Source organism: Aethalodelphis obliquidens, unplaced genomic scaffold (genome assembly GCF_003676395.1).
Source record: "Aethalodelphis obliquidens isolate GAN/ISIS:26980383/991018 unplaced genomic scaffold, ASM367639v1 scaffold20, whole genome shotgun sequence".
In the NCBI taxonomy this organism is placed as follows: domain Eukaryota; kingdom Metazoa; phylum Chordata; class Mammalia; order Artiodactyla; family Delphinidae; genus Aethalodelphis; species Aethalodelphis obliquidens.
Window position 1 is genome coordinate 1613145 of NW_020837964.1, and position 19137 is coordinate 1632281.

Genomic DNA, 19137 nt, shown 5'->3' on the forward strand with positions numbered 1-19137 from the left:
ATTCAAAGAAAAACCTTCAGCAGTAGCTTCAACTTTCTTACCAAACAGTTCAGAATACAAATACTTCTTGTGAGGGTCTATTTTAGTTCTAGGAAAATGAAACGAACGGGAGAAAGCCCCAAGACGAAAAAGATGGCCACAGTCTCAGGGTCGCCGACTTGACAGAGAGATAAAGCAGCTACCTGTGCCATGCCTCCCCTGCTCCCCACCCGCTGACACACATGCATACATACATGTGTATACACAGAACACACACGTCCATACAGGCACGCACACACACGCACCGGCACACGTCCCGAGGCAGTTGATGCACACACCAGCACGTCCACTGACACCAGGGAGCCTTGGTTCCGAGCCACTCGGCTGGGCCCGGGCCTAGGCGTGGGAGCTAATCGCGTGGGGCAAAGACAAGACAGTATCTACTCCGCGCCTCCTGCGTGCCAGGACTTCACATGCCTTACTGCAACTCAGGGACTCTGAGAAAACGCGACACAAGGCGTCACCACTCCTCCAAAGCAAAGGGCAAACTGCGAGTCCTCCGACAGCAGCCTGCATGCCCTGCACACACGTCACGCAGGCTGGGAGGTCACCAGCACTCCAAATGCCACCCCGGAACCAAGCCCAGCCCAGCGCCCGGGCTCTCTCCAAAGACGCCGGTGTTCCGTCCAGGGGGCCCCAGAAGCCTCTAAGTCCTGTGCGGGCAGCTGTGATGGAGGGAAGGGCCCCCAGGATGGGCCACTCGGACACTTGCTGCCTTGGCTCCCAGACGCCCTGGCCGCCAGTCCCCCTCGGCGATCACTCACAACAGGCTTGGTCTCTGCAGCCACGAGAGGGGACCACCAGGGAGGCGTTTCAGTCTCCACCCAAGGGATGGTGACGACGCAGGCTCTGAGGTGAACGGGGTGTCCACACACGGCCCAGGGGGTCACGTGAGGTCAGGTCCTCGAGGCCGGCTCCAGCACCTCTGGGCCAGCCTCACAGGACACCTCGTGCCCACGAGCAGGGATCAGGCTGTGTTTCCATTGGGCTTTTATAAAGGCTGCCCAAGCTGGTTACGAAGTTCTCTACATGTGAGGTGCGGGCTGGGGGTGGGGGGGACCAAGTGGCCCCGGGAAGGGGCTCAAGGAGGCTTTCCAGAACAGGCCCTGTGGGCCGCCTCTCAGCATGGACCACACTCCGTCCTCGGAAGCTGTCGCCTGTTTCTGAGCCCTTGTGAATTAAGGTGTTTCCACCCTGACTGTGAGCCCCATTCACGGGTGGCGCCTGCAGTGAGTCGGGAACGCTCCAACCAGCCGCAGAGCCCGACAGCTGCCTCCTGGCTTCAGACACAGTGAGCCCAAGCGCCTCTGCTCCGTTGGGACTGACGTGGCACCTTCAAGCTATGGACAGATCGACAATTTGGGGTTTTTAAACTGGGACTTCGAAAGCGTTAGGTTACATACAGGATAGTGCTGGAGGGAAAGGGAAAACACAAACGTCTCTGGCACTGCGGCCAATTCCATCCCCCGAGGCTGGGCCCATCCCACAGAACCACGTGGCCACACCTTGGACGGAGCCCAGCCTCTTCCGGGGAATCCCGCCCGCTGAGCACAGTCGTCATGAGCTCAACCGTGACAAGAGCGAGTGTCCAAGGACACTTGGCAGAAAGAGCAAGAGCGCTGGGCAGAGACGGGGTGTCCCCATGCTGGGTCCCACATGCCGACCCGAGACTCGGCGAGGGATGCTGTGACGCCACCCTCCGGCCACTCTCCTCTGATCTGGGATCAGTGACCATTCACTACGGGGTCCTGCACAAAGACCCACTGACGTTGTTACACTAATCCTCTCTCTTAATCCTGCTCTTGTCAGCAGCCTACTTATGACGGCTGCTAAAATGCGTTTTAACGTTACCAAATACACAAAGAATTTATGCAGGGACTTCCCTGGCGGTCCAGTCGTTAAGACTTTGCCTTCCAATGCAGGGGGTGCAGGTACGACCTCCAGTCGGGGAGCTAAGATCCCACATGCCTCGCGGCCAAAACACCAAAACATAAAACAAAACCAATATTGTAACAAACTCACTAAAGACTTTAAAAATGGTCCACATCAAAACAAATCTTTAAAATAAAAACAATTTGTGTTAAGAAAAGTTCACGTAAAATAAATTATGTGAACAAATTCTCAAGAAATGTTGCTGGCTAAACTTCCTCCTCAGCACACGTACAGCTGCAGTTTCGTGAACACAGCAATTTGTACTGATCTTGTTTCGTAGCCCACAGCCCAGCAACACCCCGGAGAAGGTGCCCCAGGGTCCCCGTGCTGTGCCTGACAGCCCTGCTGAACCACCTGCTCCTCCCAGACTTTATCTCCCTGCCCTGCCCCCCACCCCAGCACAGATATGTGAGTATCTGTATCTATTTATACTCACAGATACGTGAGTATAAATCACTTCATTGACTCGGGGCTTTGCAACATATACAAGGCTGATTTCTGACAATAATTCAATTATAACAGAAGTACTTCCCTATTAAAGGCAAGTACCAAACGTTTTACATGCAGGATTAGTCAAGTTCTGTAAGAATTATCAAATGCATAAACAGCAGGAATTAAACTCTTTATTAAGAATCTAACTAAATCCCTTCATTAATGCACAGATCCCACTTTTGGTCCATTTTGGCTAATCTGTTTCTCTGACTCAGTTCACCAGCTTAATCTTGGAACGATGAACCCCACACACTTTCAGTACTTCCCAAAGATCGGGGTAAACGAAGGCCTTGTGCCGGGGAAGAGAAGGGCAAGAGCTAAGAGCTAAGCCTGCGGCTCACCGCTCCCCACCGTCAGCGTTTCTCTGATCCAAACGGAGCTGGTGCCGTGACAGCCAGCACTGCCGATTAACGCACGGGTAAATCCCCTGGCACCGCTCCAGTATAATAAAGATCTGCTAGGGGACGGCATGCCAATTCGTGCAGACAATGCGGAATTCTTAAGAAATAGCCATTCTGAAACTCTGCGGTTCTCTGCAATCAGGCACAGAAATACTTTTATAAGAAGAGAAGAACGTCTGTCTACGTGCAGCCCTGGGCTCTTATCAGGAAGTAAGACGACTCCACCTAAGGCCGAGCCTCCAGCCCTTCAGCGCCTACATCTTATCCCCATTTCTCTGATAGGAAGTCGCTGACTGGACGCTCCCCAGTCGAGCAAGCTATTCTGGTCCCGGGAGGACGCGGGAGGGAAGCAGCGAATCCGACTCTCAGTGCATCATAAATGTCACCGGATGTTGGCCACAGGACGCCACTGCAGGCCCGTGTGAGACGTTCGCAGATTAGCTCTTTTGCCCACATTTACGTGCACACACCGGCGGTCTCTGTTCCATCTTCCCAAACCCCGTGCCAACCGAGGTGGCTCAACCTGACATTCTCAGGACGTAGAACTGCAGGGGGGTGGGGGGGGACACATTCCCGAGGACAGTGGCAGCAAGCTTGCACTCAGACACACAGAAAACCTGTACTTTTTTCCCTACAGATTTTAATGCTAATAAGCTCAAATTCGGATCCCTTTTTGTAAGCTCACGTTAGAGTCAGTCTGCAGTCCCCCCTGAAATATACTTCACATTAATCAGATCACATTAGGGCATACAAACTTAAAAGATGACATTTTTGGTTTTTATGATAACCCCAGACTCCCCCCAAATTATCCAATGTCATGTTTCAGAGCTGAGGCCGTTTAAACCAAACAAGTTAGGCCTAAAGTACACAGCTAGACCTACAGGAGTATTTACCCAAAATCCACATGGAAAAAGAATAAGAACAATTAGCTTTCTCTGCATTTGTTACAGATGTAATTTTCATTCGATATCCACTAAGATGAAATCAGGAGCAACCCTCTTTTCCTCAAGTCTAATGAGTAGAGAGACTAGCTGCCCTGACCCAGCAATTCCACTCCCAGGTATCAGCCCAAGAAAAATGAAGACACGCACAAAAACCTACACACAAACGTTCAGAGCAGCACTGTTTGTGACAGTCAGCGTCCATCAACGGGTGACAGATCAGCAAAGTGTGGCCTATCTACACACTTAGATGGGCCGTCATCCGGCCATAAAGAGGAATGAAGGACTGGTGCATGTACAACGGGAGGGCACCACGTGCTTCCACTCGTATGAAACATCCACAACAGGCAACCCCACAGACAGGAAGCAGATCAGAGGTGGCAGGGCTGGAGGCTGGAGCACGGGGGTACTGCTGTGGGGTCTCTTTGGGGTGGTAAAAATACCCTGCAATTAGACAGGGGTGATGTGCACCCTCTACCGGCACGTCTGCTTTAAAATGGTCAGTTTTATGGAATGGAAATTAGACCTCAATTTTTTTTCTAAGTTGCCCAGTTTGCTTTTTCTCTGTTCCCTGCTCTGCCATCTCAACCCTAGCAACTTATGTTAGAGGTGAATGACGTTTTAAGGAAAACATTTTCAATGCTTCAGATGTGGTAACAAGTCTAACAGGAAAATCTTTGTAGAAAAATCTATACTGTGCTCTTAGGAAAAATCAACGACTCAGACAGAGAAGCAGAAACACCTCACCAGCCCTTCCTAGTTAACAAATTATAGGCTTGAGGACCCAGTGACACGATGCTACATCTGCCCAGTTCCCTCCTCTCTCTCTGCGCTATTTTGGGAAACACTGACTCAGCCCTCAAGAGAAGGGCAAAGCTGCCAGGTGGCAGGAACCCTCTGGAGGGCATGCCAGGCCACCACCTGGACCCAGAGCCAGGTGAGAGTGGACCCCAGACCCAGCAGGAGAAAGGATGCTCCCCCTATATCACAGTGGGCAGGGGCAGCGTGGACTCAACGTGGACGTGTGGCCCCTCTGAGTCTGCGTGAGGCCCTCATCAGAGACACAGGACAGAGCTGTGGTCAGACAGGTGAGCCAACCGCTGCCTCTCAAGTTATAGCTGTCCATCATCGGAAAGCCTCCAGAGCTAGATTCAATAAGCACACCTGACTGAAAGCGATTATGTAAATCTGCATCAACGTGGAGAGATTTCTACTATGCAATGGGGAAAAGCGAGTTACAAAATCGTAAATCTAGCGTGTATGTTAACGCAGAAAAAGCCCAGAGGGTTTCTAGAGATCTCTGGATGAGGAATGTCTCCGGTTATTTGTACTTTCTTTGTCATTTTCATATCTTAGCATCTTTCAAAAACAATAAACATATATTACTTTTCTAAAAAGCAGGGGGAAAAATTACAGCTGACACCGGAACAATGTGGGGGGTTTCGACCCTCCATGTGGTCAGGGATCCACACGTAACTGCTAGTGGGCCCCCCGTGAACGCAGCGCCCCCATATTCACGACTCCCCGTGTGCAGACCGTACAACGCTGTAACAACTACTAGTGAACAGTCCACGTGTCATGGACCCGCGCAGTTTCAGCCCGAGTTGTTCAAGAGCCGCGGCACGCCCATTACCGTCCACGCGGAGAAGAGGAGCAGCTTCGAGGACGCACCTTCCGAGTTCAGGGTGATGAGGGTGACGTTGTTGCCGATGTTCTGACTTCCTGACTGTCCACAGTTGGAAACGGAGTCGCTGGCCTCGGACCCGCTCTCCCCGTCCTCATTGTGGCTGTCCTCCTGACCTGGCACCTTCACCACGATGGTGTTCTGCCGACGCCCGGGCACCGCGCTGCGCGGGAAACAGAGACACCAGCAGTGTGGTGAGAGCAGCACAGCAACACGCAGAGATGGTTCTGTACCCCGACGTTCTCCCCTTTACGTCTCACAGAAGCTACCTCTGCACACGCACTGGGCCACCAGCCTTCCCTCAGCTCTTTCTACGCAGATTAATAGCAGGAGACAGCCTGCGGCTCCAAGAAACTGCATGAACCTTGGAACGTTTAAACACATGTTTACGTCACAAAAGAAGTGAAATCACAACCCGCTGTGACTCAAGGCCTAGAACGCTCCCTTCCGATCATGGAGGTAGCCCTACAAAACGCTGACGTTTGAATCAGGGTGAGATTGAGGCCGTGTCAAAGGAAAGGCTGAGTGAGAGAAAGTATGTCTGCAGACCCAGACTGACTGCACCGATCCACTCCGTCCCGAGAGATGTCCTAGAAATGACCCGGCCTGTGAAGACGCAGCTCTCACTCCCAACTAGCCCACTGCCAGAAACCGCTCGAGGGGGCTAAAAAAGCCAGTCGAGGATCTCCTGGGGGGCATCCTTAGCACCACAAGGGACCCCGATACAACGCAGTAAGGCACGGCCAGGAAACCAGACACCAGCCAGCTCCGAAACGGGCTCCATTACCCGGAGGCACGCTACTGCCTTCTGAATGACCTTTTCGACTTCCTTCGAGATGCTGCCGCGCACGGGGAAGGGGAAGCAGCGCGAGGTCCCTGCTTGCTGAGGCAAACCCCGGGGGGCTCCATCCTGGGGGCTGGACCTCGCTAAACGCTCCGGACCTGGCCACGACTCCGCCCTCGCGGGCACGAGGCACACGGACCCTCTGCTGCTCTGCCGGCCCACGGCCTCGGCCCGGAGCGTCCGCACCCACCTCCCGCGGCCAGTCTGCTTGGGGTCTGGGGCCCTGGGGACCTGGGCTACAGCCAGGTAGAAGCGGGACCGGCTGCAGGAGGGCCTGCGAGACTCGCCGGGAAGCAGCGCGGTGGGGCCGACGCCGGCGGGGCGCCAGCACACGAGGGGCGATGGTGCCCTCCACGCACTCCCGCCTCTGACCCAGGGTACAGCCAAAGCGTCTCCAAAGAAAAAGGGGGTGGAAAAGGCACCACCTCGAAACGCCTCCGCCACTTCACCAACCAGAGGGGACGTCGCCGACCCGACATGCTCGGACAGACAAGACAGATGGGAGTGAGGTGAGAGGGCGGGATCCGCGTATCGTGGTGAGCACACAGGGTACCTCCCGCCGGCACGCACGGCGGTGGACACAGGCCAGGCCGTCCTCCCCAGACCCTGGCCGCGGAGAACCCTGGGCCCAACGACACGGGCGCCCCAGGACGCCGCCCTGTCCCCGGGGCCCCAGCGGTGGCGGTGAGAGGTGGGGTGTCGTGCTACTGACTTGCTAATGATATTTTCCAGGGGATCCGGTGCCCTGCCGCTCAGGGGGTCTTCCATCTTGGCTACAACGGCGTTCTGCCGATCACTGTTGAGAATTACTGTAGTCTGGGGGACGACGCTAGGGAACAAAAGAATCACAGAGAAAAGAAGACCTTAACACGACAGCGTTCATTGTCAGAGCACAGAGTCATCAAAAGTCAGCGCCCACGCCCCGAGCTCCAGAGGGGAGGCCCCGGCAGGGCTGCGCTACGTGCACGGGTGACACCGGGCAAAGTGCGAGCCGGGGCTGGGCTTCTTAATGGAGAGTCTAGCTCTGCTCCTTGTTGGCACTGCCGGGAGAGTCGGGTTACAAATATTTACATGTTTACAGAGAAGAGACAGAGGTGTCACAGCTGTCACTGTGCAGGAAGGTTTCTGAAGGAGCAGGTCTGCATGAAAAGCAGCTTGAGACTTACTCACTGCATCCAGCGAATTCCCACGTGCAATCTGGGCTTTCGTGACCACTGTGCTTATCAGTTCCATCCCAGGATGTGAGTATCATGACAGAAAGGGGCGAACACCTGCGGAGGGGCTGAGGGGGAACCGCCGGGCACTGACCTCTGGGTTCTGCTGGGCCAGTGCAGGAACTACAGCCAAGGGTCCGGGGACTTTGCTTCGAAGGAAACGATGCTACAAAAGAATTGTGCCCCCCCGGGGGCTCTTTCCGGAGCGAGGCATGTGTTTATTTATTTTTTTATTTTTTGAGACACGTGTTTAAACACGCGGGAGCCAGTGGCTCGTCTCTAAGCACAGTCGTCAAGATTTTTTGCTCATTAACCTTCCAGCCCTCAGCGCTTCCCGCCGTGCTTTGTGCAGAAAGAACAGGCACTCGAGATGTACAGCAGTGTTACCTGAGAGCAATGTCATGCCTGGATCTCTCTCTCCAAACTCCAAGTCGGGGAAACCCTGCTTTTACAGGAGGAAAGCCCATGAACCCAAAGGCACCCATGAGAAGCCAGCCCCTGTCCCAGCCACACCCTGTTAAATGTCCCCAAAAGCAGAGGCACAAATGGCACCGTGTCATGCGGAAGTGAATGGCAGGACCACAGGATATTTTCCTAAAAAAGAAGCATAATCGCCTGCATTCCACTCAAAGGCGTCAGCATTTTCTCAGCCGTGCTACTTAATCATCAGTGACACCTGAACTAACCCACCAGATCCTGACCACCTACCCACAGGTCAGGCACCACAAGTGGCCAGGTACCGAGGTCACACACAGGGTACCCACACAAAGGTGTTCCCTCTCACCCCGATAGGACATCACGATGGACACGAGCACATTCAAGGTCTGAGATGTCTGCCGGAAATAAACAGGTTAAAATGGATTCACGCCAACATCCGGCAAAGTCGTTAGACTAAACACACCTCTGTTTCCTAAAGGACCTTAAGACCAAGGAAATGCTGGTCTGAGACAACCAGCTTCAAGCTGGAGCACAGGGAGCCCCGGGGCACCTGACCGTCCGGGGCCCCTCGGTGTGCAGATCCCGCAGGGCCTCAATTCCCAGACGCCCTCCTTCCAGAACGTTCTATGTCCTAAAGATGATGCCCCAGGAGAGCACCTCTGGCCAGTGTGGTTGTTCCCTTTCACAAAGCCTCCCCGCAATCACATTCAGGCACCCCGTCCATCCAGACGTAAGACAGCAGGCGCTCTGCGGGGGTCACTCCTTACCACTCGCCTCTGACAAAGCGCACGCAGGACCTACTTAGGGTTTCAGCTCACAGATAATCAAAGTAATCTGTGATGACAGACCACTAAGACTGCTGGCACACACCTGCAAGAAATGAGGACCTCCTCCATCTTCCACAGATTTATTTATGTAAACACAGCTTCTCAGAACTTCAAACTATAAAAACTGAAAACAGAAATGGAACCAACATTGAACCCTGCGTCATTTTAAGTGATAGATTACTCATAACCGTCCAGAGATTCAGGAATTAACTAACACTAAACCCCATCCATCTCAAGGGTAAATTCTCAACACTGCATTGTTAACTATAAACTGGTAATAATTTACCCTGTTTTGTTCAACTGTGTACTAAGAACTGTAATGAGACCTCAATCCAGAAGAGCTTTTTTTTTTAACCCTCCAGGCCTCACGGTTACAGTAGATACATTTTTCAGCTTCAATTTCTATCCGTATTTCTGTTGCACAGGAATGCACCAGCCTGGCTGACAGGATAAAATCTTGTGAAGGAAATGAAGTGGGAAAGAAAGTTCAAAAAGCAAAAGGGACGATGTAAAATTTGACGGTCCAAAGCTTATTCATCAGGGGACTTGTTTTTAATGGATGATGGTATTTAGATTATAACAGAAACATTTAAGTGAGCAATGAATCTGTTTTTAAATACCAATATTAATATTCCAGAAAATACACCTTTCCACTAATGCAATTACGTCAACCTCAAGTTGTACAACTTAATATTTTGTTTTTCAAAAATTATGGAACATCCACATCACGTTAAGACAGCAGGGCTTCCCTGGTGGCGCAGTGGTTGAGAGTCCACCTGCCGATGCAGGAGACACGGGTTCGTGTCCTGGTCCGGGAAGATCCCACATGCCGCGGAGCGGCTGGGCCCGTGAGCCATGGCCGCTGAGCCTGCGCGTCCGGAGCCTGTGCTCCGCAAAGGGAGAGGCCACAACAGTGAGAGGTTCGCGTACCGCAAAAAAAAAAAAAAAAAAAGAAGACAGCAGTAGTTATCCTGAGGGTCCGTACGGGGCAACTGTCACAGCACGTCAGTGTCCTGCCAAGGCCGAATCACAGCCCCAGGTACCCAGTCAGACACGATTCTGGGTGCTGCTGGGAAGGGGCTTTGCAGATGTGATAGAAAGTCCCAGTTGGTTGATGGTAAATTACTCGAGAGACAGATCACCCTGGGTGGGCCTGGCCTGATCGGGTGAGAGCTTTAAAAGGCAGTTTAAGGGCTTCCCTGGCGGTCCAGTGGTTAGGACTCTGCGCTTCCACTGCAGGGGGTACAGGATCGACCCCGGTTGGGGAACTAAGATCTCACATGCTGTGTGACATGGACAAACTAAATAAATAAATTAAATATTTAAAAAAATAATAATAAAAGGTTGCATGACATGGACAAACTAAATAAATAAATTAAATATTTAAAAAATAATAAGAAAAGGTTGCGTGACATGGACAAACTAAATAAATAAATTAAATATTTAAAAAAAAAATAAGAAAAGGTTGCGTGACATGGACAAACTAAATAAATAAATTAAATATTTAAAAAAATAATAATAAAAGGCAGTTTAGGCTGTCCCCGATCTTGGAGACTCCAAACAGCTCCTGCCCATGGGGTGCCACCTGGTGACGATGCCCCCTGCCTGTCCACCTGCCACACAGACTGTGCACATGCTTGGCTGCCTCCACAGCCGTGTGAGCCAATTCCGAGTGGGAAGCCCCTTAGACTGGGTGCTGGCTGTCCCCACACACACCCCTCCTACTGCTTCTGCTTCTCTGGGAATCCTGTGTAAGCGGCAGCGTGACACCGAGGGCGGGAAAGCGACACGGGGACCCCGCTGGCACCAACCCCGGGCCTCGTTCAGATCGCACCAGTCTCCACGTGCGCCTGTCGTGCTGCCTCCCGGACACGCCCACCCTCCCTCCCCAGCGCACCCGCTAACCTGCTCCCTGTCTACCGCTCGGAGGGACGCGGAGGATGTCACAGAGGTGGGAGCATGGGGCGTGGGACCTCTGAGCCACCTCTGCTGACACCTCCCAGGCGGCCAGGCCCAAGCATGTGCCTAGGGGCACACCCGCATGTTTAACCTTTCACCCAGACAGGGGCCTTCGGGGTGTTTGCAGGTTTGGTCATTACAAACAAAGCGGCCATGGCCATTCATGTGGAGGTTCTGTGTGAACATGAGTTTCCATTTCTCTGGGATAAGTGCCCAAGAACGTGCTTGCTGGGCCACACGGTGAGGACATTTTAACGGCGAGAAATGCTTCCGATCTGTTTCCAGAGCCGCTGCCCCGTCTTACACGCCTACCAGCAGCGGCGCGAGGCCCGGGGTCTCCGCGTCCCGCCGGCATCTGGAGGGTCCCTGCTGTGTCCAGCTGTCTCCTGTCCTCGTCTCCCTGCTGGCTAGCGCTGCTGAGCTCCTTTTCACGCGCTCACTCACCAGCCGCCTCTCCTCTCCGGTAAAAGAGCTGTTTCTGCTTTCTGCCGACTTTCCACTTGGACTGTTTGACTTTCCACTGTTGAGTTTTGAGAGGTCTTTCTTCTAGACATTCCACTAGTCCTTTATCAGATATGTGGTTTGCAGTTTCTCCTGGTCGGTCGCTTCTTTTCAGCTCCTAACAGGTCTTTCAAGGAGCGTAAGTTTTTAATCTCGATTGAGTCCACGCTCTCTTTTATTTTTCACGGATAATGCTGTTGGCGTGACGTCTCAGAAGGCTCTGCCTAGCCCCAGGTCCCACAGGTTTTCTCCTGTGTTTTCATCCCAAAGTTTTACAGTCTTACATTTTATGTTGCAATCTGTGATCCATTTTAAATCAATTGCTGCTCAAGGTGTGAGGTTTCCACCGAGGTTCATTTCTTTCATTTTGCCTGCGGAAACTACTCCCGCACCATGTGTTCAAAAAGCTGTCCTTCCTCCATCAAACTGCTTTTGCACCTTTGTCAAAATCTAGCCGGCATATTTGTGTGGGTCTATTTCTGGGCTCTCTATTCAGTTCCACTGATCAATTTATCTATTCCTCGGTCATTCTGGTTTTTAAAACTTTATGTGCTCAGTTCATTCTTTCACAGTCTTAAACCATTATTTATACCTTTACTTAGAACTGTATGTCAGTTTTCAAAGTTCCTGTTAAATAAAAACTTAACCAAAAGGGAAAAGGGAAATGCCTAGACCCACAGACCATCCTGATTGTTTTAATTCTAAGATGAGGCTAACGTGCAAGCTGAACAGTCTTGCCTAATTCTAAGATTATGCTAGTTACACACAAGCTGAATACTCTGGCCTAAGGACATTATCATTCAGAAGTAAAGCACGCCCTACAGCTTGTGACCTGTGACCACGTGCCGCGGGCTGCCCGCCCTGGCAGACAGTGACTGTGAGCGCAGGGCCCCCACCACCTCCGCGGGGCAGTCACGCGGGGGCCGCCCCCCTCAGGCAGGACTGCCCCAGGGCCCCGCGTGAAACAAAGCCTCAAACCTGGAGCGGGCACTGTGGTACCTTCCCCGCACAGATAGCCAACAGCCCGTCCAAGATCACACAGCCACTCAGTGGCAATGGCAGGTTTGAGCCCAAAGTCCTCAAGCAGCAGAGCCAACGTCCTTTACCAAAGTCAGTGAAGCCGGACCTGCACCCCACGACTGGGGAATCGTGAATCTCCTGGGGAAGCGAGGGCCCGCCCTGGAGAGCCTGGACTTCTCTTTTTTTAACAATTCCCCCAGGTGATTCTGATGGGTGCCCCTGGTTTAAAACAACACCAAGCACAAAATCCCCGCCCACTGCTCCCAGTAGCACCAGCCTCCCCCAGAGCCCACCCGGTCCAGCCCACTGTGCATGTGACCTTCCGTCTGCTTTGTTCAGTGACGCATCCCGGCTGCCTAGATGAACGCCCAGGACACCGGCAAGCCTGTGTGTTCAAGGAACAGCCTCAGATCTGAGGGGCAACCTCGGGCTCGCTCGGCTGGTCCATACTGCGAAAAAAAAGAACAGAGCAGGCGCCCACAGACGCGAGGCCCAGAGCACAGCCCAGGATGCCGTCCTCACTCAGGGCAACCTGCGTCCTGAGGGCTGACCGTGTGCGCCCAGCAGGCACGAGGCTGGCTGACGGCGTCGGACACTCGGTGAATGATTTCTCGGCCTCCCGGGGATCAAGGAGCACTAAGCGCTCACACGCGTCATCCCCTCACAGCAACCCTCGCTCACGACTTTTACTCGCCTTCTACTGATGAAGAAACTGATGCTTAGAAAGGGTAGAATCTGCCCAAGGTCTCATCACGTTCAGGTGACGGAGCCTGGATTCAAAGCCAAGAATCTCTCGTGCTCTTTGCCACTTGTTGGTGAACAACAGGAATAATCCTATTTCAACTACTGCTACCACTTACCCTTTCAGTGTTGGGGATTTTAATGGTTTTATTTTGATGGATTTAAAACCAAATATCTTCAGCTTTCAGAGCTGTCCTGGGAAACATTTCCAAGTTCTCTTACAAAGCGGCCTTCAGCCTCTCCTGAGTTTCAGAACACTGCTTGGTGAGCAGGTCAGAACGCCCTGTGCTGCTGCCCTAAAGCACCGACTCCTCTGCCCCTTGCTCGTCAGTCCCACCACGTGACCATGGTTTGAATGGACACCGAGGCTGCCATCAGTGAACAAGCGGCCACGGACGTGGCTCAGGGCAGGCGGGGGCAGGTTGGGCATGGGGTTAAACCCCACCAGCACTCCTTAGGCTCCCTGGAGGAACGGGGTCCCTCGGGAAAAATCAGGTCTGTCCAAGCAGCATGGTCACCCCTTATTTCCAGTTTCCAAGGAGCAAGATGAACGTCCACAAGCGCTGACTGTGAGTTCTCTGAGCAAAAGCTCACCCGGGAGCGGAGAGCAGCCGCCACCCGCAGCAGCGCGCCGTGGACACCAGATGCTCTAGGGCTGGGGCCGGGCTGGCGCACCCCGAGCATCCACAAGTGGGCGTCCACACAGGCTGGGGGCACTGCCGTCTTAGGAGAAGCTTCTAACCTTCCCAAGACAAGGCTAGGCGACTTAAAATGCCCAGAGGCGAGGCTGCGCGGCGGGGGGGGGGGGGGGGGGGGGGGGGGGGCCGGGTCACGGTGCCTGCACCAACTCCCAGCCGGCAAAGCCAGCCTCCAGAGTGACCTGCGACCGCAACGGCGCACAGCAGCGCGGCTCTCACGGGGCTGCTGCCTGCAGCCTGTGGTGGAAGGGACGCTCGCACTCTGAGGTGTGGGCGCCCCCCGGCTCACACCTGAGTCAGCTTGACTTTGTGGCCTAGCGGACACTCACTGTACATCTGCTTTAACCGTTAAAGAAAAGGCCACAGTGATCAGAAGCAGAGAGTGTCCACGCGAAAATAACATGAAATGCCTCCCTCCCCGGGAGGCCAGGGCTGCTCCTCCTTCCACGATAAGCCTCCCTTCCCAGGTGCCAAGGCCACGCCGACTCTGTGCGCATGCCAGTCTGTCCCGTGGGAACCCTGAAGGAGTGTGTGTGTCCCTGACCTGTCTGATGTTCCCTGTTCTGACGAGATGTAAAACTGTGCTGAAAACCCTGCTTCTCTGGAGCAGTCTTCTGTGCTACAGTCCTTAGTTTCACTCACGTAAAACTCTTCTCTGTTCATATTATAGATTGTTTATTGATTATTTTCGTCAGCACATGAGTGAGGCAGTCAAGTTGGGCATTATTTCTGCTCACACAATGATGCCCAATTTTGTTTTCTGTGGTGGGGGAGGAGTTCCAGCCGAATATTAAAAGGTGTGTGGGGCTTCCCTGGTGGTGCAGTGGTTAAGAATCCACCTGCCAATGCAGGGGACAAGGGTTCGAGCCCTGGTCCGGGAAGATCCCACATGCCGCGGAGCAACTAAGCCCATGTGCCACAACTACTGAAGCCCGCACACCACAACTACTGAGCCCACGTGCCCGAACTACTGAGCCTGCGAGCCACAACTACTGAGCCCACGTGCCACAACTACTGAAGCCCGCACGCCTAGAGCCCGTGTTCCGCAACGAAAGAAGCCACCACAATGAGAAGCCTGTGCACAGCAATGAAGAGGAGACCCCGCTCGCCACAACTAGAGAAAGTCCATGTGCAGCAATGAAGACATGATGCAGCCAAAAATAAATAAATAAAATAAATCTTAAACAATAAATACAAAAATAAGAATAAAAAGTGTGCAAAAAATTGTTTGCCTCCCTCTCTCCTACCATTGAGCCTCACTACAGTATAGCTGCTGACACTGATCTTTCTGCAATCCAAAATTGTCACTCATCCAGCTCAGTTTTGGAAATGCTGAGTTTTGTGTAACCCTCTATTGACAGAAGCGAGCTCACAAGAATCTCGAGTAATCCTCTTTTCTGCTTATGAGAATATGCCAGCAGGAGGGTAAGGCACATATCCTTGGCTTTCCAGTTACAGTCCTGTCTCACATACAAGAACCGGGGTCCTAATAAAATACGAAATTGTGTCCCACGTATTGTACTTACAAAAAGAAAATTGTTTACTTTTTTTACCGGGGTCCTACAGTTTCAGTAAGAGCAAAAAAAGAGGGGTCGGGGGGACACTCAGTTAAACAATAAAACCAGATTTTTTATTAAATTAATAAAATAAATTAAAACAATAAATAAATTAAATTAAAACAATTTTGTTACTGTTTAACACTCAGTTAAACAATAAAACCAGATGCCCCGAGGTCCTCACACCTGAGAGGCAGGTAGGCTGGGGTCCACCATGACCCCCTGCCCCCTTTCATAGGTGCACCTGTTCTGGGAGATGCCGCACAGCCAGGCTCCATTTCCAGGTGCCTTCCATGCAAACGTAGCCCCGGGACAAGTGCTCACGCATCCCAGAGGCCTTAGGGAGTAGGATGGAGGGCATGGGGTCTCAGGTCCCTGCGGGGAGAGCAGTGGGGGGACCAGAAATGCCACTTGGCGCCAAGAACATGAGCAGGAGGCACAAGTCCCAGGGGTCCTGGGCTGTGGCAGTTCCCGTAAACCAGCCAACAGCCAGGCATCTGAACAGTCACTAACATGTGTCTTAAAGGGTTTATTTCTCTAGCGTGCAGGTTAAAGATGAAAAGGTCATAAAAACCAGGATCCACAAAAACACTCTTAGGGATAAGAATAAATGAGCACTGAAACTTTGTTTCCAATATCGAAGGGGATGAGCAAAATACAGTGTAAAACCAACTCCCCCAAAATAACCAACTGCACCAGAGAAATGGGGCAACCTGCTGCCACGAACGTCAACCCCCAGCTGCCTGGAGCCAACAGGACCCAGAAGGCGTGGGATCCACCCCGCCCCCACCCCACAGAAGCCACAGCGCCCAGGACAGGACGCTGCAAGTGCAAAGTCACAGCCCCGAGGCAGCAGAAGAGCTGTGCGTCCCTTCTTCTCCTTCCCGAGGAGCTGCAGAGACGCCTGCTCACAGAAAGGCAGGCCTGGGAGTGGGGGACACCCCAGGCAGCCAGACCCTGGCACCCACAGCTCCGTCCCCAACGAAAGGAGACAGGACGCCTCTAGGACTAGGCAAGGGACGTCTTGCACAGCCCGGAAGGAAGCGCTCAAACCAAACAAAAGACCCACAAGGGGGAGGGGGGCGTCAAAGGTCACCAGAGCCACCGACGAGACGAGCACTCCCGATGGCCAAAGCTGGGACAGCGTGAGGCCAGTGCCTGAAGGGGCAGACGCTCCCTGGGACGCAGCGCGCGACTTCTGCTCCCTGAGCGGGGCTGGCACAGGGGCCGGGGAGGACAGCGCCTGCGCAGAGGCCAGGCCTGCCGCCGCTCAGCCCCGTGACCCGCCCCCAGGCCACACAGACAGGCCACGCCGTGCTGCACCCCAGCAGAGGCGGTGAGAGGCCTTCACCTCTGCGACCGTCCTCCCCAAGCCACCAGGGGCACCCCACGAGACACCTGACCAGCACCCCCAAAGCCATACAGACAAGGGGCTGAGTAAGTGCCGCAGGCCAGGAGCCCGAGGAGACTCAGCAACTGAATGTCACGTGGACCTACAGTGAAGAGAGAATATTATACAAATAAACTCCAGAGTTTCAACAAACAGGAAACCTCCTGAGGGACACAAATCAAACAATACCGTCTCAAGAAGTTCCACGTCTATTAAAGTTCTGCATTTATTAAAGAGATTGAATTCAAAATTAAAACCCAGGCCAGATGTCTTCACTGGCAAACTCTACCAGATAGTTAAGGAGGAAATGAAACTAATCCTATAGAAACACTTTCAGAAAACAGACGATGGGGCTTCCCTGGTGGCGCAGTGGTTGAGAATCCGCCTGCCAATGCAGGGGACACGGGTTCGAGCCCTGGTCCGGGAAGATCCCACACGCCTCAGAGCAACTAAGCCTGTGTGCCACAACTACTGAGCCTGCGCTCTAGAGTCTGTGAGCCACAACTAGTGAGCCCATGTGCCACAACTACTGAAGCCCGTGCGCCTAGAGCCCATGCTCCGCAACAAGAGAAGCCACCGCAATGAGAAGCCCGTGCACCACAATGAAGAGTAGCCCCCGCTCGCCGCAACTAGAGAAAGCCTGCGTGCAGTAACAAAGACCCAACGCAACCAAAAATAAATAAATTAATTAATTACTTCTTTTAAAAAAACGGACAATGAGCTTACCTTCTGAGGCAAGCATTATCCTGATAACAAAACAGATATAAAGACACGTCAAGAAAGAAAACTACAGACTAATACAATCCACAAACAGAGATGCAAAAATCCATAACCAGATATTAGCCGTCACTCCAAACACATAAAAAGGGTTCTACCCTACGATCAAGTCAGGCGTATTACGACAGAAATGCAAGGCTGCTTTAGTATCCAAAATCAATCAGGATAATTCACCGTAGCAACAGAATCAAGGAGGAAAAGCAAATGTCATCTCAAGTAGGTACATAAAAAGCATGTAAACATTCAACGCCTGCTCAGGACAAAAACTCACAAAATAAGGAATCTAAGGGAACTTCTTCAGCCGGACAAAGAGCAGCTATGAAAAATGTGCAGCTAACATCACACTTAATGGTGAAAGGCTGGCTGCTTTCACTCAAAGACCAGAAATAAGGTAAAAATATTTTTTAAAAAGTATACACTGAAATGGAGATCACAGTCAGTGCGGCAAAGTAAGAAAAGGTACAGAACTTTGATAGGAAGTAAAACTTTTTAAAAACCCTACTGAAAAGCTACTAAAACAAGTGAATTTAGAAATAATTCAGGATAAAGGTCAGCAGAGAAAAGTCTACTGTATTTCTATATACTGCCAATGAACACGCAGAAGTTAAAATTTAAAACACAATACCATGTATTAGAGCATCTAAAAGTATGAAGTACTTAGAGATAAATTTAACAAATGCATGTAAGAGCTTTACAATGAAAACTATACGACACTGCTGAGAGGGATTAAAGACCTGCGAACATGGAGAGGTGTACCTTGTGCGTGGATCAGAAGACTCAATGGTGTAAGGACGGCAGTTCTCTCCAAATGGTCTTCAGATTCAACACAACCCCAGTCATGAGGCATGAGCTATCCTAAAACTAGAGAAGTGCTCCAAACTATGAGAATGTACATCATCTATTAAAACTTCAGACTATACCTGCTTTGGTTATTAGACTGTATCTCTAATCTGTAGTCATGAGGTTAACAATCCCCTAAATTGTATGTATGTAAACTGTATGTTTTCTTTGATCAGTAGCCCTGACATGTACAGGGTATCAGGATTAGGCCACCAGAAGTACGCAGCTGTGAAAGGTAACCCACACCAGTCAGGAAAAGAAGTCATACGTACACAAAATTAAATGGAAATCGCAAAATGCAAAATTCGATAAGGAAAGGATGAAGCAAATCCCTCATGGCTAAAACCAAACCATCTCTTCACAATTCAAACAACCCTATCTTGTCACAGTCCAAAGCCTATGAAATGCTGTACTTTCGACCTTAAACTCTGAACGATATGACTACCCAGAGACGCTGGGGCGGCACTGCCGGAACCGAGACGCCCAGAAGGAGGCCCCTCTCTACCCAGGAGCCATGAGGGCTCAAAAAACCAGAACAGCCTTTCCATAAACATCCATCAACATTTTTACTTTTTTAAAAAGACCCTCTGGGAAATAAAACAAAGAATCAGCAACCAGCATATTAGAGGGAATTTAAATAATTTAATAATTTAAATAACTTTTTGATCAAATAGTTCAATTCTCTGTGGGTGAATAACCAGCTTAGAGGAAAAGAAAGAAGAAAACTTTCCCCTTACACGTAAACTTTCATCTTACATGACACATTTCTCTGAAAGAAAAACTTTAAAAGAAATCACTTTTTTTTCTTTTTTTCAGTTTTGAGTATTAAAAGAAGACTCTCGG

General features: G+C 51.6%; 1 protein-coding gene across 10 annotated transcripts in view; it reads right to left on the reverse strand.

Annotated features, from left to right (window-relative positions):
- Positions 1-19137, reverse strand: part of BANP (BTG3 associated nuclear protein) — a 104583-nt gene that overhangs the window by 46570 nt on the left and 38876 nt on the right. For 7 of the 10 annotated variants that reach the window (XR_003435368.1, XM_027119014.1, XM_027119013.1 and 4 more), the window contains exons 5-6: positions 7046-7162; positions 5477-5652 (exon numbers count right to left, since the gene is read on the reverse strand). Coding sequence is in view for 9 of the 10 variants with exons in the window: in XM_027119014.1 (XP_026974815.1) it covers positions 5477-5652; positions 7046-7162 (293 nt within the window). In the remaining variant the exon portion in view is untranslated. The remainder of the gene's footprint in view (positions 1-5476; positions 5653-7045; positions 7163-19137) is intronic. The other 3 variants (XM_027119017.1, XM_027119016.1, XM_027119015.1) reach the window with 1 other exon arrangement.